Genomic DNA, 22,317 nt, shown 5'->3' with positions numbered 1-22,317 from the left:
TTGTTTCTGTGTGTGGAGTGAAACTGAAATGGCTGAAGATGTGTCCAAACATAAAGCAGCTCAAAAAAGTGGTACAGTATAAAGAAGAGGAAGATGTTTGAATGTTTGTTTATTTAATTGCTATCTCATGCTTATTCAGATTTTGCAGTCAACATTCAAGCAATTGGAGATACTTGTTGTTGATGTGTGGATGTAAAGTTATGAAGTATAAAAACTATAGATGATGCTATTTTGTATTTCACATGGTGTATAAATTTTGTGTAAATATGACTTATGGAGAAAGGTTGGGATTAAAAAAGTCTGCACTTCTTTGCAATCCTTTTCAGATATGTAAACTAATTTAGCAAATGTAAAGTGATATTGTAGTGTTTTATTTTTGTATATATTTTTTCTTTTCTATTTTCCTAAATGACTTCTGTATTTTGTTAACATGTTCAAAATAAACTGAACAAAATACAGCAAAACATTTTGTGAGAGTATGTGAAGAATTTCTGCGTGCGTGTGAATTCATGTTTTTGCAGACTGACGCTCTTCGCCACTGTATGCGAGAAGACCGTATTGAAGCGTGTGCTCAAGGAGCTTTGGAGGATCGTAATGACCAGCCTGGAAAAAACTATTGTCCTGCCCCAGGGCAATGATACCTTTGTGAGTCAGCATTGTCTTTGCCTATTTCTGGTTATTGCAAAATTCCTAACTTTTTATACACATAAATAACTTCATTTTTCTCATCTTCCAGGGAGCACAGATTCTCTCAGCTGCAAAAGAACTGGGTCAGCTCTCCAAACTCAAGGTATCATAATGCCTTCACATATTTTACAATAAGTGTGCTGAAATGTTCTTTGGTGTTACCCTAATTTAACGAAGGGACCAAAAAAGTTCTTACTGAGAGTTAGTGTAACTATTTTTATGAGATTTAATCACCTCCTTGCTCATCATTTGCTGTGCAGGATCACATGGCAGGGGAGGCTAAAAGCCTGTCTCCCCGGCAGTGTGCTGTCATGGATGTGGCACTGGACACAATTAAGGTCAGTTGGTGCTGCAGGTTCTGGTTTCAGGATGTAGGGTAAATGGCTCAAATTAACTTCATCAACTATTTATCCACTAATCAAGTATCTGCAAGCTTGTGGCCATACATTTAAAAGCTTCTTTTAATTTTTTTTGCTCTAAATTATTTCAGAATATTCTGAACAAAATATTGGAATCTTCCAATTGTTCATAAAGATATTCATGTCCTAACTCACCCTCTGTTTCCTTGCAGCAATATTTCCATGCAGGAGGGAACGGGCTTAAGAAGGCATTCCTGGAGAAGAGTCCTGAGCTGTCCTCACTGCGCCACGCTCTCTCCCTCTATACTCAGACAACAGACACGCTTATCAAGACGTTTGTGACCACACAGCATGCACAAGGTAATTGATAAAGCTATGTAATGGTAAAATGTACAGAAAAAAAAGGCTTACCAAATGTAGACCAGCAGAGGGTGCTGTGTGCTAATGATAAGAAAGACATTTCATTGACTGTTGCCTGTTGTTTCTTTTTGTTTGTTTTTTAGAGGGAGCAGGGGTTGTTTTTTTTTTTTTTTGCAGCTCTGTCTTTTTGTATTTAATGTTTTTTTTTTTTTTTTTTATGCTGGAACTTGTTGACATCATGCCTGTCTTCTCTTTATCTCCTGTGCTGCCTCTGTGCCAGTGCACAATGGAAAGGGTATTAGGTTAACTCCCAATGAAAAAATACAACCCAGCAGGGGTAGGTTTCTTTGAAATCATCTGCCAACCTCCCTCTCTCCCCCACACAGTCTCCCTTTGCACAGTTTGGTTTTGTCATTCTGTGAAACTCATTTTAGTAGGTCATTCCTAACCCGTCTTCTCCTCCTGCATTTTCCTCTCATCCTGACCCTGCCTTATTAGCTGGTTTTCTTTTCTTTTAAATGCCTGTGTAGAGCCATGTGTAGCCTCACTTAATGTATCTGTGTTTGCATGAAACTAGGCTCAGGTGTGGACAAGCCCATTGGAGAGGTGTGTATCCACGTTGAGCTTTACACTCATCCAAAGAGTGGAGAGCGGAAAGTTACTGTTAAAGGTCAGTTTTTAGATAATTTTTTAAATAAACCGATGTTGAAAATGTGGCATTTTAAGCACTGTTGACTCTTCAGTTGGCCACATCACCTGGTTTACACATTTATTACTACAGTTGTGGGGGCCAGTGACGTAAAATGGCAGACGTCTGGGATGTTCAGACCCTTTGTGGAGATCACCATGATCGGTCCTCACCTCGGCGACAAGAAACGGAAATTCCAGACAAAGTCCAAAAACAACAGCTGGTCTCCCAAGTTCAACGAAACCTTCCATTTGTAAGTGTAGCAGTGCTGGTTTGGAATTTAACAGTTATTTGGCTGCAGGTCAGATCTAATTCAAATGCATATATGTAATTTATATGTACATTATGGAACTTGCGCATTACAGTTTGAATAGAATTCTATTAGAAAAGTAAATCCAAAACTGGGTCAGTGATGTCACTGATGTTGAGACACTACCTGAAAGTGTTTTGCAGGTTTAAGCTGACAGACATCCTAATAAGCTGCTCAAAGCATGCAACTCTTTATTCTCTGTCCACAGTGTTCTGGGTAACCAAGATGGCTTTGAGTGCTATGAGTTGCAAGCCAGCGTCAAAGATTATTGTTTTGGCCGTGCCGATCGAGTGGTGGGTTTGGTTGTGATACAGTTAAGAGACATCATGGAGAAAGGCAACTGCGCCATGTGGTGCCCTCTGGGACAACGCATATACATGGATGACACAGGTCTCACCGCCTTGCGAATCCTCTCTCAAAGGTCCAATGATGACGTGGCCAAGGAGTTTGTGAGGTTGAAGTCAGAAACTCGATCAGCAGAGGAGGGCAGATGAGGATACCTGAAGAACGAGAGGGAAAGGCAATAGGATGGGACGTCTTCTAATTTCCTGAATGAAGGAGGGATTGCATGTGACAGAAGGCAGAGATTTTTCATTGTAGATGGCCATGTGGACTCTTTCTTTGATATGTCTTAGCTGCTGTTGACTGTTTGGTGGTGACTTGCCATTTCTCTTATGTCACTGTTATGTTCTCACTCTGGGTATTTTGGCCAACAGTCACTTTGCAGTGTTCCTCAAACAATCATATTATTATTTTATTAATAATAACTGTTCAGCAAATAGCTGCATAGCCACCGGCTCACTCAAGCTTCACACTCACCAGCTGTTTCATAAGTCAGTAACCACTTGATCATCTATTTAACTTTGTTTTTCACCCCTTTGTCATCGCCTCAAGGGAACAGATGATGCCAGGTCCTGCTGAAGGGCCAAACATGTCTCTGCACCTCCCTGTGTTATTGTGCAATAACCCCACCTTACCCCCCCCCCCCCCCCCCCCCCCCCAAACCGTGGCCAAGTGTTTTTATGCCTTACACTCTGCAAATTGTGAATATGTGATGTAAATTGGTCTTCTAATACCATATTCTGTAGGTCCTTGGTGATGGTTTGGGTAAATGTGAAAATGTGTTTTCTCTCATAAAGGAGTGTTTTGTTTGATGAATGAGTGACAGCTAGCTAGGGCACAGTCCTGGTCAATTACTGGAGTGAAGATGTTAAAATATTTTATCAAATGAAGGTACCTAAAGTAATAAACTTTAATTTTACTAATTTCAGAGACTGATTTGAAGGGTTAAGTAGTTTCATGTGTGCCTTGCCATGTCAAGTTTCCAGTCCCAGGAAAGGGAATAGCTTGATACATAACCTGAGGAATAAAATCAACAACAATAAAGTTTAGCTCAAAACCTCATAATATTCACTGTGTGTGTTTAACAAGAGTCCTGTTTGAGCCATAACTATTTGGCTCACATGACCTAGTGTTACCATGATGGTGTAACCATTTTATTTATTTATTTATTTATTTTTATGTTGTGATGGAAATATTGTTTACCAACGACAATTGACATATTTACCACAACAGTGTCTGAGGATTTGCACAGCGGTTGGTCTCAGCTGCTGATGTAGAGTTGTGGGCCTAAATTGCAGCTTCATTACGGGTTGAAATGCACACCCTCAAACTAAAGTGATAAGCGAGTGTTTATCATGCAGTTGATGACCATGTGTGTCCTTGACTGAAGAGATAACCATCACGTTGAATTGTTCATTTAGAAATAGTAGATGTTGAACTTTCTTCCAAAACTAATATCTGAATAGTTGGACAAATATTGAAAGTTTACATATATCATCTTGCTCTGTTTTCTTCTCCTCTTTGGAGTGGCCTTACTTTGATGAAAACAAATTAAATAAAGGACAATATTCTTTTATCTTTTTTTTTTTAAATAATAATTTTTAAACTTTATATTTCCTTTGGCTTCCAGCAATGATGACTAGCCACTTTTTTGCCCATATAAATGTACAATAAATTTTCCAAGTGATTTTCCTTATCATTTTATTTCTTTTTTTGTTTTTTGTTTTTTTATATGATGTTGCAATATTGTAACCACATCTCAGTTAGGTTTTCTTTGCAATATGTTATAGTTAGTGTTACATTCTTTTTTCTGATGTTTTCTAAAAGCTTCCCTTGATCCTCTTGATTTTATTAGGCTGTTTTTTTTTTTAGTTGTGTGAACAGAAGTGATGTGTGTCAGTGACTTTCTTGTTAAGTGATGGAAAAATGTGAATGTTAGACTAAACAAAGGATGAGTATTGCTTGATTTATAAAAACTTAAGTGTGTGCTCATTGTGAAATTGGTCACACTCTGTGCACACCACAAATCAAAGCTACTTTTTGTTACAGTGTAATAACACCTGTGAATAATTAACATTATTGGTTTAAAAGGGCAGATGTTTCACAGCCATTCTCTAAGCTATATGTTCCTTGTGCCAAGTTGCTACTGTTTATTTTGATTTTTTTATTGTGTTTTCTAAATTTTTAAACCCTTGTGCTATCAGTAAATCACTTCTATAGTTATCAAGTGCGGTATGTCACACTGTAATTACATTTTGTGTTATCTTTGTATTGTCATTATTGTAAAATGTTGTTGCCATGTAAACATTCCAAATAATGAATTTTGTATAAAGTATTGAATAACTATCTATAAATGTGCCTGCCTGCTTTTTCTCCCATTACAATATAACAGTATTGTCATTTTACCCAGTTGGATTCAAGCATGCAAGTTCTCTGCAATTTTGATTACCACACACATACACACACACTTGTTTTCACTTTAAGTGTATGATGACAGCATTGCAAGATGCATGAATAAAGTCTAACCTGGCTTGTTTAAACCATCTGGACACAATGGCCCCTGTTCTTGAATCAGTGCTGAACTCAGAGTAGTAACGCTCATCTCTTCATGTAGTTTTAGCTTTGGGTTGTACAGTTGTGGTCATCATGAGCATGGATGTGATGGTAATGTTGGGCTTTTAATGATTGCTTTTAACTGTTCTTTTTCCAGGGTGGAATGATTGTGCAGCATACTCTATAATGACTTAGAAAAAAAAAACAAGAATTGAGAGATGAATATTTTAACATGACAAAGCCAAAGTCTATTTTGTCAATGATAATGACTGACTACAACTGGTAGTTTCTCTTTGCCAGCATAAAAAGCATTTGTGTGACAGCACAGAAGATCTAAGGAGAATTGTAGATTTACACAAGTTGGGAAGGTCTCTTTGAGCCATTTCTGTTATTCAAATGTGTCACCACTTTGCCAAGGTCTGGAAGAAGACCCAAACTGTCACCCTTAGATGAGAGGAAATTGGTTGGGATGTTCAAGAACCACCAAGGCTCAAACCTAGCATGAACTGGAAATTGCAGGAACACCAGTGTCACTGCCAACAGTGACACTGGTGTTTTACAGCAAGTTTTACATCACCATGGATGGGTACTGACCAAGAAAGAAGCCCCCGCTCCAAAATTGGCACCTTGAAGCTTGATTGAAATCTGCATCTGCCCACTTGGACAACCAAATGGCTTCTGCCAAAAGGTTTTATGGTCAGAGAGACAAAGATGGAACTATTTGGCCACAATGACAAGAGATATGTTTGGTAAATGGACTGAGGATACAGCATTTTTCTACTCTACTTGAGCACTCGAAGCACTTTATGCAACACGCCTCATTTACCCAAGCACTTTTTTCTGCACCCAAGTGCTTTCTATCTAATGTTCACACTTCAATGAACATATCAAAGACCAACTTGTGGTTCAGTATATTGCCCAAGGATACCTTGGCATGCTGACTAGAGCAGCCAGGAACTGAACCACTGGTATTCCAATTAGCAGATAACTTGCGCTACATCCTGAGCTCCAGACACCCCAGAGGAGGTGAGGCTTTCAAACCTAAGAACACCATTTTGGGGCTGTTTTGCTGCCAGTGGTATTGGTACACTGCACAAAGTGGATGGAATAATGAAAGAGGACTACCTCCAAATTATTCAAATTCACCTGAAATCAACAGCTAGATGGTTGATCCCAAACACACAACAAAACTGGTTTTGAAGTGGATCAAGCAGGCTAAAATTAGGCTTCTGGAATGGCCTTCCCAAAGCCCAAACCTCAAACCTATTGAAAATTTGTGGACTACACACAAGCCGGGTCTGTGTGAGTAAAGCAACCAATTTAAAGGAACTCTGCCAAGAGGAGTAGTCAAATATCCAGTCAAAATTATGTGAGCTTGTTGATGGCTACCAAAAGCAAAGCATCTGGTCAAGATGCAACTTGCTAAGGGACGTTTAACCAAATATTAGTCTCTCTATATATATATCAAATGTGCATATAAGAAATCATTAAAAGCCCATAAATCATGCCAAAAAATACTTAATTAGGTTGGAATTGCCACTTAATCTAAGCAATGTATTATCGCAAACATGCCACAGAAATGTAAAGTTTCTTCACACCCACATGGCATGCTTAAATTACTTCCTCTTACATCATTCATCAGTTCTTGCTCATTTAGAAACATGTGCTTGCATGTCCTGTCATTCATCCAGTTTGCTGTTTGCAAGGAGAAAGCGCGCGCGCATACACACACACACACAGGTTCATTAAGAGTGTTCTTTTGTATCCAAGCCCAGGTGTTAAATTCTATTTCTGAAGGCACCTGGATCCACACATCAGATATGAAATCACTATATTTCAGGCTGTAATAACTTGGTTGTAAGTAACTAAAAACATATTTATCTTTCATCAATACAACTACCCAACTGGGGTTTTCTTTTGACAGCAAAAGAGGTCAAATTAACTGAATTTAAGGAGCTGGTATTAAAAATGTGAGAGGACAACTGCTCAGTCTGAACAGTGTGCAGCCACCACAGGTTGTGTTACATACCTGACTGTGATATTGTTCCCTCTGATTGGCTGGAGCCTTTAACCTTTGCTGTTGTTTTACTGCCATTTCCCTCCTGCACTTGCTCACAATCCAAGTCCAAAGATCACTTCACTGTTTAGATAAGCTCTGAGCCGTTAGGTGCTGGGGGATCCCTGCTCTTCCTGCATGAACCTGAACTCTCTACAGTAGGGGCCACTACAACACTTCCCCTTTTGTTCATGTTGTCTTTCATCCTGGTGGAGGCCTCGGTTGAACCTTTCTCCGTTTGGGACTAAACTTGTACCTGGGCTTCCATGTAATGCATAGATAAAGACCTGGATTAACTTTATCAAAGGAGGGTTCAAACCTTTAGCATTTTCTCTCTGTTTTTATTTGAACACCTGTGTCTGTGTGCAAGAAGGAGCCTGAGGAGAAAAGAAATCATATTTTTGTTTGAGGTATGTGGCTGATTTTCATTTGTTTTCAGACTGAAAAACTATTAGAAATCCTGAATGTTATGAAAAGTTACCACAAACCAGCTCACATTCTGGACCCTTTAAATTTGACATGGCCTAATTGCTTTAGGTTTACAATGATCCAGACTAATTTCATATTTTTTAGTGCAAGAAGAAGCATAAAATGAAGCATACAAAAAAAGAGGGTTTTTGCTTCTTGACAAATTAAGTAGCAGTAGAGTGTAGCTTTGAAAAGGGGGGCAGTTCATTATTTTTATATTGTTATGGATTTCCTTGTGGACATTACTTATTTTGCATGATCCATTAATAAACATTTTCTCACTAAAAGTGAGGAAAATACACTATACACGTACTATACTGTGACTAAAGGCAAATTATGGAACAATCCAAATGGTCAAGGGTATATCATTATCATAATCTGTGTAGTCAGATGTTATTACACCTTAGATTTAACTCTAGTACAAATGGCTTTAAAGGGAGTGGCTCTATATCTTTACACCTTTGGAGCAAAGATAGCCAGCCTGGCCCTCGAACCACCAGTGATTTAAAGTCAGTGTTAAAGGTGATGTGTTGGGTGCACGTGTTGGTGTATGTGAGTTTCTGATGATGACTGTGTGAAAACCAGAATGCAATTAAAATTTAGGGGACAGATGTGACATGAGGTGGCGGACTCCAACTGGCTCAGCAAGCACTGCTCTCCTTAGTCATATTTGTGTCCATAAGTTTTTTTCTGGTTGATGGGAAGATCTCCCTCCCATTTTGCAGTTGGGAGGTAAATTGAATCTGTCATGATCCTGGGCCTGCAACCCAGCGTTTTGGGTATGGACTTTTGAACTCATGTTTATTTTGTATTTTGGCATCTAAGTTTGAGTTTGAGTTTCGAGCTTTGTTGTTTTCATTACTATTCAGTTCTCCTTGTTCTCATGACTGGCAGTGCTTTTGTGTTCAGTCCTTTCTTGATATCTTTGTTTGGTTTCTGTTTGTATTTAGTACTGAGTTTATCAGGCCTTCTTAGTTCTTGTTATCTGGGTATTGTTTGCGGCCATTTGCGTTGTTACAGTAATCAGGCTTCCCTATGTTTCCTGTGTTTAGTCATATCTGTGTGTCTCCCATGTTCTGTTACTTCCTGTTTTATTTTGTTAGTCTTTCGTCTCTTGTGTTCAGTTTTTCCTCTGTCTTGTTTTCCCTGATTGCTTCCAGCATTGTACCCTTGTGTTTCTCATTTCACTAATTATCCCTGCGTGTATATGTTATCTGTGTTTTGTCCTTTGTTGTGTCCTCATTGGTTTCTGTTCAGCATGTTCCTTTGCTCCATGTTTCCAAGTTGCTTCATAGTTTGCATACTCCTAGCTCCTGACCAGCCCAGTATATATTCTGTACAGTTTCCCTGAATTAACCAGCAAAATAAAGCTGAGTTTTGAGTTCAGTCTTGTATTGCAAGTCCTGCACTGGGGTCCTATCCCATGTGCCGCACAACCTTCCCATGATAGAATCATCAGTTTTTAACAATAACTTATACACATTTGACAACAATTTGGAGGGACAGAAATTTAAAAATTCTGTTACCTACAGTATGTAGGTATTTATAAGTTCTGTTGATTGGGATCAAATCTTGCCTGTATTATAGACTTCAGTAGCTGACGTTCAAGAAATTTACTGTTGCTGATTCAATATTTTGATATCTGTTCTTTGAATGAAATAAAGTTTCTGTCTTGGATAACATGTTCTAATTTTTTTATCCCTTTCTCATGCCATGATGAAAAATTCATTATTTTCTTTTGACAAATATCTGGATTGTTTCAAAATGGGTAATAAATTTACATGGGATAAGTGAAGAGTTTTTTTTTTTGACATTTTGAAAAATTCCCACCAGGTTGTCAGGGAGGGGCTAAGGTTTTAAAGTAGTCATAATGCCTATTATTGGAACTAATGAAAGGCAGATCAGATCATTTTACTCTTCCACAGAGTGTTTGTTCTAGGCCTAACCTTGGGCTGTCTAACAAGCTGGGTTTGATCCATTTTGAAACATACAGCAATCTACTGGCTAAGAAATAGTGATAAAGGTTTGGTAGTTGTAGATCACCATTGTGTTTGGGTTTTTGTAGAGTTTTTATATCTATTTGTGATGGTGTGCCATGATTTTAGTAGAGAGATGTGATTCAACTGTACCAAGTCTGAGAGTCTGGCAGAAAAATTTATGTCTAAATATTTAATGTTACCTGACTGGAGTGGAGTAGTGAAGGTGTTCTGATAGATATTTTAGGCTTTGTCAAAGCTCAGAGTGATTATTTTTGGGATATTTTGCATTTCTTTCATTCTTAAATATTATATCACAATTCTACACAAACACGACCTTCCAGAAATTAACCGGTCCCCTCTTGCTTTTGCAACAGTTTCCCCTTTCAGTTGCTATCTCGATATAGATCACCTAAAATGAAACTCTGTGCCTCACTAATTAGGACTGAGCTGTGGACTTTTTCTAGGTTGTAAAGAATGGAGAACCTGTGCTAAAGATGGGATCTGTAGTGTCATACCTTGGCCAGTTGTGTGGACAAGGAAAAAAGGAAGGTGAGCTCTCATGCAAGCAAACTTTGCTGTGCATCACTGCACTGTTGAATTACTTGATGTTTGTGATATGCACAGTATATTACAGAATCTCACAGGACTAATGGTAATGATACTTTTGCATAAAGTATGCTTGCCTGCAATGTCAGCATGTCTTAGTATTATTGTAGAAGTATAGTTTCTGGTATACAGTAGCATAAACAAACTCTTGTAATGAATGTTTTACTCTCTCACAGAAAAGGATAGATGCTTGCGGGCTAATGACAGAGCGTTCAACCTATCTTTCCGCTATGCTGTGAGTAGATAAATGTTATTGTGCCTTTTCAGCAGGTAACAAGAATACAAAAAGATCCTTTTACAGGCCAGGCCACTCTGGTTACTCTGTCACAATGTCAAATGCCACAAAGACAGCCGTTTGCTCTTACCACTAAATGGACATTAAGTTGCAAATATTTGCATGTTATAAGTATTTGAGATACACAACAGCAGTTGTACACAAATTGTAGCTGAGTGAACACTTTTGTTGAGAAAAGCAGATCATTTTAATGTTTGTGCAATCCCCAAAATTTTAGATGTACGCTTTTAGGATTTCTACTGTAACTTTTTAGTTTGTGTTGCCATGTTCTGTCGTTGAAAAAATAAATGAATTTAAACATTATATTGATTCATATTAAAGCACAACTGATATCTGTCAATTTCTTCTACTTCAGAACAACACCATCAAGACCTCCAAATACAATGTCATCACCTTTCTGCCACTTAATCTTTTTGAGCAGTTCAGGAGGCTCGCAAATGCCTACTTCCTTTTCCTCCTTATCCTTCAGGTAAACATTATTCTTTTTTTTTTTCTCAGCATCTAATGTTGCCATTCTTGTCAGAATGAATTGCATGGTGCAAAATATTTTACATTTAGTCTTCATTACTATTATCATGGGAACACAAATACCTGCTTCAAAAAGAGTTCAATCTCAATGATGAACACCTATTTTTTAGAATTTAATTTAATTTCAAAATTAGAAATTAAAGGATGGGGGAAAATGGGAAAATTTGATTTTTTTTATTTTCTGGCTTTTTTATTTGAAAGATATTTTTTTAAAACAAATATGTAAACCATACACTGAAATGAGCTTTGAAGTTTTTAGCTTTCAGATTCTTAAACGCTACATGATCAATGTATTAAACCAGTGTGTGTGTGTGTGTGTGTGTGTGTGTGTGTGTTGACAGTTAATCCCACAAATCTCTTCTCTGGCATGGTTCACCACAGCTGTCCCCTTGGCTTTGGTGCTGTCTATGACAGGAGTCAAAGATGCCAGTGATGACATAGTAAGATCAAATTCTAAATTTAGCACAAAAAGACAAAAAGTAATGAAATTTGTGATGCTCAATGATTTATATACTGTTGGAAAGCCTGTTTATTTCCCTTAAATGGTGCTACATTTGTAAGGAAAATGTATTTGTGGGTTGAGCATCAGAGTTGAGTTTGTGGGCTGTGCCCATAAAAAAAACAGCCAAATCTTCTCTGCCAATGCCAAACAGCTTATTCTGCTATTCACTCTTGTTTTGAACTTCTGGTACCCCAGGTGCCAATAATCAGGCTTGTCATCATTGAAGGCAATCTCAATGCAGAGAGTTATCAAGATGAGATTCTGCAACCAGCAACAATCCCATATCTCCACAGTCTGGGACCAAACTCTATCCGCCAAGATCACAATGCTCGCCCCACCAGAATGTGATTTATCAGAGACTACCTCCAGAATTTTGGAGTGGGGATGATGGAATGGCCTGCCTGCAACACTGACCTCAACCCCACTGAACACTTGTGGGATCAGCTTGGGTGTGCTGTTTGTGCCAGAGTGACCAACACAGCCACACTGCCTGACTTGCAGCAAATGCTGGTTAAAGAATGGGATGCCATCCCACAGCAGTGTGTAACCAAGCTAAGGACGAGGAGGTGCCAGGCTGTGTATGGTTCTTCCACATGCTACTGAGGCCCCTTTTTGTTAAATGAATAAATTGTTAAATTGCAAATTTGTCTTGTTTCTTCAGACTTCAATCACCCAATCCAACAAACAACACCAAACAAGATTCAATAGCAGAATAAGCTGTTTGGCACTGGCATTTGGCAAGCTTTTCATGGGCGCAACCCACATACTAAATTCTGTGGCTATCCTTACAAAGCCAGGACCATTTAAGGGGAAATAAACAGGCTTTCCAGTGGTATGAGATTTATTTCCAAGAAGCATTGTTACAACAAAGAAATAATCACCCAAACGCAAATTTTCTTATGTTTTGTGCGAAGTTTAGATAACAATGAAGGAATCACACATTGTAAGCAAACAATGTTTTCTCTTGTATCAACTGTGCAGAACAGACACAAATGTGACAAACAAGTGAATAACCGCAGGGTGGACGTCCTCATCGATGGCCAGTAAGTCTTTGGAAACACAAATGAAAAAAACAGAGCATCTTTTGTGTGAACTGTTGTGTTTGGATTCATTTCTGTGTTTTATGCATTTGTTTTCTCTGACAGACTAAAAAATGAAAAATGGATGAATGTTCAGGTTGGAGACATAGTCAAACTGGAGAATAATGAGTTTGTCACAGTAAGTTTGGGGAGGCTACAGTAAAGATTAAAAGAGAATGCAAGGGAAAGCAATTCAATTAAAAAGGAAGTTTCAGGCTACTGTGCTGTACTTAATGCTTTCATCTCTTAGGCAGACCTTCTGTTGCTGTCCAGCAGTGAGCCTCTCAATTTAGTTTACGTGGAAACAGCTGAATTAGACGGGTGAGTGTGCATTACTGTGGTGTTTGTGTGAACATTAGGTTGACTGACTGTCTGACTCTTTTATTTCAAGCATGTAAATATAAATAAAATAAAACAAAATGCATTGTAAATGGAAAGAAACCAAACCAAACAAAACAAACAACAACAACAACAACAACAAAAATACAAGTTAATAACTAATTGCTCACACTGTCTTGGACTTCATAATTTCTGCCCCAGAGAAACCAATCTAAAGGTGAAACAAGCTCTGACTGTAACAGGAGCGATGGGAGACAACGTTGAAGCACTGGCTGCCTTTAAAGGTGAGAAGCTGAATGAAACATCTATCTATCTATCTATCTATCTATCTATCTATCTATCTATCTATCTATCTATCTATCTATCTATCTATCCTCTGAACTTTCATCCACCTCTGTTTCTCAGGTGAAGTGCGATGTGAACCTCCCAACAACCGTCTAGACAAGTTCAAAGGGATCCTGTCTGTAAATGGACAAAGCTACGCCTTGGACAATGATAAAGTGCTGCTCAGAGGCTGTACTCTGAGGAACACTGATTGGTGCTTCGGTCTTGTCATCTTTGGAGGTACCTGGTGTATTGCAACTGTGTACACGTTGGATTTAGCCTTTATTGATTACTCTGACAGGGCAGCACGGTGGCGCAGTGGTTAGCGCTGTTGCCTCACAGATAGAATACCATCTGGAAGGCCTGGGTTCGATTCCACCTTGGCCCAGGCCTCTCCCTCTCTCTGTGTGGAGTTTGCATGTTCTCCCCGTGCTTGCGTGGGTTTCCTCCGGGTACTCCGGTTTCCTCCCACATTCCAAAGACATGCACTTACTGGGGTTAGGTTAATTGGCTATTCTAAATTGCCCATAGGTGTGAATGTGAGTGTGCAAGGTTGTTCGTCTCTCTGTGTTGGCCCTGTGACAGGCTGGCGACCTGTTCAGGGTGTACCCTGCCTCTCGCCCTGTGACAGCTGGGATAGGCTCCAGCCCCCCCGCGACCCTGACCAGGATAAGCGGAAGCGAATGGATGGATGGATGGATGGATGATTACTCTGACAATAATGTGGGAAGTTGTACATGAGAGTCTAGAGCATATATGGGATGCAGTAAAGTATTCAAAGGTGTGCAGAAGATTGCTACATATTTCAGACCTATAATTGTATGAAATTGTTAAAACAGGGATCTCATGCTAATGACATATTAATGATGTCTCATTTAGGCCATTCTCCTTCTAAGGCTAAACAGTCCGTAAACATTCTGAAAACTGTATTTGCATAATTATCAGTGTGTCTCAACATGACATCGAACCTTTCCAGGTCCTGACACTAAACTGATGCAGAACAGCGGAAAGTCAGTGTTCAAACGGACGAGCATTGATCACCTGATGAATATCCTGGTCCTGTGTGTGAGTTTACACACGTCACCTGTATATTTCAGGGATTTTTTTCACTTTGTAGATAACTTATAGATGGTGATTTGTTTTTAAACTTAATGATCACAGTAATATTGGTAAAAATAATCATGTATGATATGTTTATTCCATCAGATCTTTGGTTTTCTGGCATCTATGTGCGCCATTATGGCCATTTGCAATGCAGTCTGGGAAGCGAACGAGGGCTCTGTGTTCACTGTGTTTCTTCCTCGTGAACGGGGCATTGATGCTCCTCTCTCTTCGTTCCTCACCTTCTGGTCTTATGTCATCGTCCTTAACACAGTGGTACCGATTTCACTCTACGTCAGGTAAGTTTCAGCACAGACAAATTACAAAATCAGAAAGCATCAAAAGCTTGTTTGAACACTTCAGACTTGTGTTTGAATGTGCCATATTTTGACATTTTACCTATTCTTGTTTTAACGTCAGTGTGGAGATTTTCCGTTTGGGGAACAGCTTCTTCATAGACTGGGACAGAAAGATGTATTATCCTAAGAATGACACTCCTGCACAGGCAAGGACCACCACACTCAATGAGGAGCTAGGCCAGATTAAATACATCTTCAGCGACAAGACTGGCACTCTGACGCAGAACATCATGACTTTCAACAAGTGCTCCATTAATGGAAAAGCTTACGGTGAACAGCTTTGCTTCTGTAAAAATTATTGCTGTAAATGGAAACACAAGTATTGGTTGAATGATTGATTTTAACATTGCATTTTTTTTTATATTCAGGGGACCTCTATGACTTCTCTGGACAAAGGGTGGAAGTAACAGAGGTGAGAGGAAAACACATGACTGCACTGTTCGTGAACTTTATTTAAAGCTTGTATGAATCCAACTTTGTTGTTTTGCCTTTTTGTTGCAGAGGACAGAGAAAGTGGACTTCTCCTGGAACCATCTGGCAGATCCAAAGTTCAGCTTTCATGACCACAGTCTGGTGGAGACGGTGAGAAGTGGAAAACCTGAGGCCCAGGAGTTCTTCCGCTTGCTATCCCTGTGTCACACAGTCATGCCTGAGGAAAAGAAAGAAGGTGAGGCTCCCTAAAAGACATCTTTATTATCATCTATTTGTTTAACCACAATGAGTAAAATATGATAGTACACAGTAATGTGCTTCCCTATACAAATTTTAACATTTTGGGACATTCACATTTCACATGGCAATTAAATTGTCGTCTCTGTTTTATCTGGTAGGGGAGCTCAACTATCAGGCTCAGTCTCCTGATGAGGGCGCTCTGGTGATCGCTGCAAGAAACTTTGGATTTGTGTTCCGATCACGCACACCAGAGTCCATCACAGTCATAGAGATGGGCAGACAAGTCATCTATGAACTTCTGGCTGTTCTGGACTTCAATAATGTGCGGAAGAGGATGTCAGTGATAGGTGAGAGGAAGCAATAATATAATCATAGCTTTTTATCAGAGGTCATACTTCAGAAGGTCAACAACTTCTCATTTCTGCATAACATTATTGTGACTTTCCCTGTGATTTCCAGTGCGTAGCCCAGAGGGCAAGCTGACTCTATACTGCAAAGGTGCAGACACCATCATCTATGAAAGGCTACATCCCTCCTGTAACAAACTGATGGAAGTAACCACTAATCACCTCAATGTGAGTGATAATATCACTTTGAAAGTAAAGCATTCAAATACATGTCAACATGTTTTATTTTTTTTTAATCTTTTTAAAATAATCTTTCAATTATTCCCCTCAAAATCAGGAGTATGCAGGTGATGGCCTCCGTACACTGGCTCTAGCCTACAAGGACTTAGATGAGAGATATGTCATGAAGTGGGCACAGCGCCACCATGAGGCTAGCATCGCCATGGAGGGACGTGACGAAAAACTTGAAGAACTTTATGAAGAGATAGAGAAAGACATGATGGTTAGTCCAGTTGCTCAGATTGCCAGACAGACTGAGTCAACAAGTTGCTGGTTGATTGCCTACCCAAATTATACTTTAAATTATACTTTATATTGTACACTAAAGTTACAGTGAAACCAGCATTGTTTAATCATCACTTGTGATAAAAGCATAGGATGGCTTCATTGCTTTGCTTTATGCAGCATCAGTTTAAATCACATGTGTGGTTTTAGCTGCTGGGAGCGACGGCTGTGGAGGACAAGTTGCAAGATGGTGTGCCACAGACCATTGAGCAACTGGCTAAAGCTGACATCAAAATCTGGGTGTTAACTGGAGATAAGCAAGGTCTGTATCAGTTTACATTCTTTTTAAAATACACATTTCAGAATGCATAGAGACTGCAGCATGACATGTAATACATGCCCACGTTCCTAAACTCATTCATCTATAAACTGTCTCAGTGTGTCAACAGTCTTGGGTGATGGGTTTCCATGGTTTCAAGTGACAGATCTAATGTCAAAATCTGCAAATGATCTGAGAGTTCTTTAACTCTAGAACACTAATGTCAGGTGATTTTCACCCATATGAAAACTCACATTAGTGTCCCCCCCCCCCAGATTTTGAAGATTTTTTGCACCCTGGTAATTGAGAATATTATTGTTTATTTATTTATTTTTTAAAAAAAATCAGAGACAGCAGAAAACATCGGCTATTCCTGCAACATGCTGAGAGAGGAGATGAAGGATATCTTCATTGTGTCAGCCAACACTGCTGAAGGAGTCAAAGAGGAGCTACAGTGAGTCTCTTAGAAACAGAAGATGACTGCAGTCTGCTGATTGAAGGCTGTTTCAGGACATGAATTAAAGACACATTTTGTTAGTATGAATTTATAATGACTTAAAATAACAAGAAAAAGGCAGCCAATAACTAATCAGAAATTGACACACATTAGATGATTTTTGATGCTTTTCCTTTTTTTTTCCTACACAAAGCCCTGCCCATTATTTACTTTTACTGCAACTATCTTGGCATAAAACTAATCTGCAGTAATTGCCATTTTGGAAATAGTTGGTCCTTATATCAACTAAAACAACCAGTCTTCATTTTTCTAGTTAGTGACCATAGATGAACTGACTACTGTCGCTGTCAGTTTGGGAGGGACTCAGTTCAACCACTACTCCTCCACATCAAAAGGAGCCAGTTGACGTGGTTCAGACATTTGACTAGGATGCCCTGGGGAAACCCAGAACATGCTGGAGAGGCTACATCTCTTGGCTGGCTTGTGAATGCTTTGGCATCCCCCTGGAAGAGCTGGAGCGGGTGGTTATGGAGAGGGAGCTTTGGACATCTCTGCTTAGACTGCTGTGGATGGATGGTTAAAATATAACCAAACCACCACCACTATCCCAGCTACCACGCTTTTTGTGCAAATAGAGCCTCAAAAGGTTGATTAGGCTATTCTGACACCCTTTCAGAAAGAGAGGCGAGAGGTCAGTGAAGGAAAAATGTGTCTAAAATCAGTGATTAGGCTGTGCTGGGCTCATCTTGTATCTTCACTGCTGTCTTTAACAAAAAAAATGTAGTAAACAAATAAATTGTGAGCTTTTAATCAAGTGATGTTAGTAAGTCCTCTGTCCTCACGTTTTCAGGAATGCCAGAAGGAAAATGTGTCCAGAAGCAGCAGAGGAGCCATCTGTGATCAAGTCTCGAGCAGGCCTGTTTTGGCTTAAGAAAACAAAAACTGTGCAGGATGAGAAGGTGGATGGAGATTATGGCCTAATTATAAATGGACACAGTCTGGTAAGAAGGCTTCTTTAGACATATGACTATTTTCAGCAGCTGCTGAATTTTGGTCCTTTAAAGACTGATTTTATTATATTTTTAAAACATGATTTGCATGTGCATGTAGAGCAAAAAAGAAATGAATGGAATTGTTTTGAGATTTTAAAGTTTTGCTGAGGGAGACTTGACAGATGACCTCACTGCAACCCTGTACTCCCTTCTTCCCTTCATCATCAGGCTGTTGCCCTGGAGAAGAACTTGAGGCTGGAGCTGCTGAGGACAGCATGTATGTGTCAGACGGTGATTTGCTGCAGGGTTACCCCTTTGCAGAAGGCCCAAGTGGTTCAGCTGGTAAAGAAATACAAGCAGGCTGTCACTCTTGCTATTGGGGATGGCGCCAATGATGTCAGCATGATAAAAGGTAACCTGTGCCAAGTCACTAACACACAACTGAGAAACAAGTACTGTTACTGATTTTGTGTATTTCTTTTCTGCCTTGGCATTCAGCTGCTCATATCGGCGTAGGTATCAGTGGGCAGGAAGGCATGCAGGCAGTCCTCTCCAGCGACTTTTCCTTTGCCCAGTTCCGTTACCTTCAGCGCCTCCTGCTGGTGCATGGCCGCTGGTCCTACATACGCATGTGCAAGTTCCTAGGATATTTCTTTTACAAGAACTTCACATTCACACTTGTGCAATTCTGGTATTCCTTCTTTTGTGGGTTTTCTGCACAGGTGAGACATTTGCATTGTAAATATACTATAATGTAATGTAAGTAGCTGTTGTAGTGGGACATAAAGTGTTAGTTTGCCAAAATTTTATGCAGTCCCTATTTCAGTGAGTGAAAAGCAAAACAAAATCATCTTGGACATACGTATATAAATAAATTCAAATAATTTTCTTAATGCTGCATTTTGTTGTTGTTCATAGACTGTGTATGATGAGTGGTTCATCACCTGCTACAATTTGGTTTACACAGCTCTTCCAGTCCTTGGCTTGAGCCTCTTTGATCAGGTACATAGATTATAATGGGCCTTCATTTTTTGGTTTTCTTACATGTGACAGATATTTTCATACCCAGGTCTGCTGAGCTTTCTCTTTGTTTCTCTGAACCTCTTTTTCTGCAGGATGTAAATGACCGCTGGAGTTTACAGCATCCTCAGCTCTACTGTCCAGGCCAGAAGAACCAGTACTTCAATAAGAAAGCTTTTGCGAGCTGTGTGATGCACAGCTGCTACAGCTCCTTAATCCTCTTCTTTATTCCATGGGCTGCCATGCGTGACACCGTCAGAGATGATGGAAAAGACATTGCCAACTATCAGTCCTTTGCTTTACTGACGCAGACCTGTCTGCTCATTGTGGTCTTCACACAGGTGAGAAATACAGCTCTTGTCACCAGAGGTGTTACAGCATGTTTGGTAATGACATCTTTGTTGTGAAAAGAGAAAATGACAGAAGTTTGCTACATTATTTATCCCCTGTTTTGTGAAAATGTCGTATTGGCAGTATTTCATTTGACAGTTTTATTCATGCATATCTATACCATATATTATAGTACAAACCATGTACACTCACTGGACACTACATTAGGTACACCTTATTACTATCAGTTTGGACCCATTTTTGCCTACAGAACTGCCTTTATTCTTTGATTAGATTCAAGGTGATGGAAATCTCCTCAGAGATTTTGATCCATATTGATATGTGACCCCATCACATAGTTGCTGCAGATTTGTCAGCTGCGATGTGAATCTATTGGATTAAGATCTGGTGATTGTGTCAGTCAGTGTCATGTTCAAAGAACCAGTTTAAGTTGATTTGAGCTTTGGTGCTTTATCCTGCTGGAAGCACTCATCAGAAGACAGGTATACTGTGGTCATGAAGGCATGGACATGGTCAGCAACAGTAGTCAGGTAACCTGTGGCATTTAAACAATGCGGGGACCCAAAGTGTGCCAATATAATATCCCCCGCACCATTACACCACCGCTAGCCTGAATTGTTCATACAAGCCAGGATGGATCCATGGTTTCATGTTTACACCAAATTCTGATCCTACCACCCAAATGTTCCATCAGAAATTGAGACTCATCAGAGCAGGCAACATTTTTCCAAACTTCTGTTGTCCAATTTTGGTGAGCCCTTCAAACTGTAGCCTCAAGTTCCTGTTCTTAGCTAAGGGGAGTGGCACCCAGTGTGGTCTTCTCCTGCTCTAGCTAATCTGCACCAAGGTTTGACACATTGTGTGTTCAGACGTGCTCTTCTGCATACTGTGAGTTGTTATTTGAGTTATTGTCGCTTGTTGTTATTGTAACAAATACATTTCCATCCCATCTCATTCATTAAATTTGAATATGTGTATAAATAAACATGTGCACAAGGTAAATAAAATATCTTCCGTTTTTCAGCTGGGTCTCGACACCTATTACTGGTCAGCAGTGAACCATTTTTTTGTATGGGGAAGCATAGCTGCCTACTTCGCCATCACATTCACCATGTACAGCAACGGCATGTTTTACATCTTCACGTCTACTTTCCCCTTCGTTGGTAAGTAAATTTAGTAAGGAGACCACTTTAATGTTAAATTTATCTTTTTGTTTTTTAATTCTAAAATTTTGGTGCTCTTAAGGAGACATGATTAGATTTACACAGGGTGAAAGCAAGCTAACATTAACACAAGATGGGTTAGATTTGTGATGGCTGTATCTGGAGATTGTATATATTAATTTCATTGTTCATTTTTGTAGTTTGTGAATTGTGATTCTGCCTTTTTTTGGATTTCAGGCACAGCAAGAAACTCATTGAACCAGCCTAATGTGTGGCTCACCATATTCCTGAGTTCCCTCCTCTGTATTCTGCCTGTGGTAGCTTTCCGTTTCATTCTCATACAGCTTCGTCCTACCATCAATGATAAGGTGAGGAAACATCTGAGACAGACATTAAAGCCATCTGGTCTTTTATGCGCTCTTTTGTCAGGTGCACCCTAAAGTAGGGTGTTAATTAAATTTAATTTACTGCCTCAAATGAGTAAATGTACCCAAAGTAAGAAGACTACATTAAATAAAAAATCTTGTTTTTGCTTTCTAGGTGAGATATAAGATGCGAAAGGAGGTGCTGCCAGCACCTGCACCTCGCCGCCTACTGAGAAGACGTAGTACTCGGTCAGGCTATGCCTTCTCACACTCCCAGGGCTACGGTGAGCTGATAACGTCTCAGAACTTCCTGATGAAACGCCCCCTGAAGAGAGCACCTCTGTTTCCCCAAACAGACTCTCCCATATTTCAAAATCAGCCACAGCACTACCGCACTATTACCGAGGAGTCAGAGGAGTCACCGAGTCCCTAGCCTGGAAGTACACAGAGACTGAAACACAACAGATTGTACTTTATTTTGATATCATTGGAGCCAACCTGGCACTGAAGACAAGATACACAGGGTGAATTTAACTACTGGGTGCTTTCCAGTTAAAGGTTTTATGTGGAAAAATGAATCATTATGAAAACTAATGATATTTTATAATGATAATTTTGATATCTCTGCAAAAAATGTTTAATTTGCAACAGAGAGCGCATTGGTGGTTTTGATTTTTTGTGCTTAATAAGTACAATTTTCATATCCTGCAGTCTAAATTATTACTTGCAATTTTCAAGCAGGCTTAAAGTTTGTTTGTTTTGTTTTTTTTACATAGAGCCAGGTGGTTTGATTTCAGTAATCAGCTTGTAGGTTATGATGTTGGTTTTGGATGCTTGGTTTAATTGCCTGGTTCTGATTCCAAAAAAAAGTATTATCTTATAAAAAATAGTATTATTCTTAAAATTGTAATGCAAAATATATCTTATACAAAGTTATGTGAGGAGTATATAACTCTGAACACCATTAAGGAGATTAAAAAAGCTTACATACAGTCATCTCCAAATAAAGGTGGCAATATTCACATCTGCATATTAAACATCTGTCTCTTGTTCTTAGCCTGTGTACGATGAGTGGTTCATCACTTTGCACAACATGGTTTCCTGCAGTGATGAAAAGAACTGAATCATTCTGGAGGGGAAAACATAAAAATAAAAAGCTTTGAGAAATGACACATGATACTATATGAGTTAT

At 39.3% G+C, this 22,317-nt stretch overlaps 2 protein-coding genes across 4 annotated transcripts in view; both read left to right on the top strand.

The window, feature by feature from the left end:
* unc13bb (unc-13 homolog Bb (C. elegans)) overlaps positions 1-3,398 on the top strand; it is a 76,850-nt gene extending 73,452 nt beyond the window's left edge. Inside the window, exons 41-48 of the mRNA XM_030742976.1 lie at positions 522-645; positions 737-790; positions 948-1,025; positions 1,259-1,406; positions 1,687-1,743; positions 1,984-2,076; positions 2,188-2,347; positions 2,613-3,398. Coding sequence (XP_030598836.1) covers positions 522-645; positions 737-790; positions 948-1,025; positions 1,259-1,406; positions 1,687-1,743; positions 1,984-2,076; positions 2,188-2,347; positions 2,613-2,898 — 1,000 coding nt within the window. The 3' untranslated portion in view covers positions 2,899-3,398. The remainder of the gene's footprint in view (positions 1-521; positions 646-736; positions 791-947; positions 1,026-1,258; positions 1,407-1,686; positions 1,744-1,983; positions 2,077-2,187; positions 2,348-2,612) is intronic.
* A 4,122-nt stretch (positions 3,399-7,520) lies between these two features.
* Positions 7,521-22,216, top strand: LOC115789528 (phospholipid-transporting ATPase ID-like). Of its 3 annotated transcripts, XM_030742977.1 has the most exons (28): positions 7,521-7,765; positions 10,267-10,351; positions 10,585-10,643; positions 11,059-11,172; positions 11,573-11,671; positions 12,715-12,776; positions 12,879-12,951; positions 13,063-13,133; positions 13,353-13,435; positions 13,557-13,715; positions 14,452-14,540; positions 14,682-14,875; positions 14,997-15,205; positions 15,304-15,347; positions 15,437-15,602; positions 15,766-15,954; positions 16,067-16,182; positions 16,292-16,456; positions 16,669-16,780; positions 17,126-17,231; positions 18,085-18,235; positions 18,455-18,638; positions 18,725-18,948; positions 19,145-19,228; positions 19,342-19,587; positions 20,622-20,760; positions 20,998-21,128; positions 21,301-22,216. In XM_030742977.1, the coding sequence occupies exons 2-28, from the start codon at positions 10,297-10,299 to the stop codon at positions 21,556-21,558; spliced, it is 3,582 nt and encodes a 1,193-aa protein (XP_030598837.1). In that variant the 5' UTR covers positions 7,521-7,765; positions 10,267-10,296; the 3' UTR covers positions 21,559-22,216. The 3 variants fall into 3 exon arrangements, with proteins under 3 accessions (XP_030598837.1, XP_030598840.1, XP_030598839.1); XM_030742979.1 differs by lacking the exons at positions 7,521-7,765; positions 10,267-10,351 and having other exon boundaries at positions 10,566-10,643; XM_030742980.1 differs by lacking the exons at positions 14,997-15,205; positions 15,304-15,347; positions 15,437-15,602; ... (11 more) ...; positions 20,998-21,128; positions 21,301-22,216 and having other exon boundaries at positions 14,682-14,879.
* Positions 22,217-22,317: the final 101 nt, after the last annotated feature.

Source organism: Archocentrus centrarchus, chromosome 12 (genome assembly GCF_007364275.1).
Source record: "Archocentrus centrarchus isolate MPI-CPG fArcCen1 chromosome 12, fArcCen1, whole genome shotgun sequence".
NCBI classification, from domain to species: domain Eukaryota; kingdom Metazoa; phylum Chordata; class Actinopteri; order Cichliformes; family Cichlidae; genus Archocentrus; species Archocentrus centrarchus.
The sequence above is the reverse complement of the archived record's forward strand: the minus strand, read 5'-3'. Positions and strand labels throughout refer to the sequence as shown.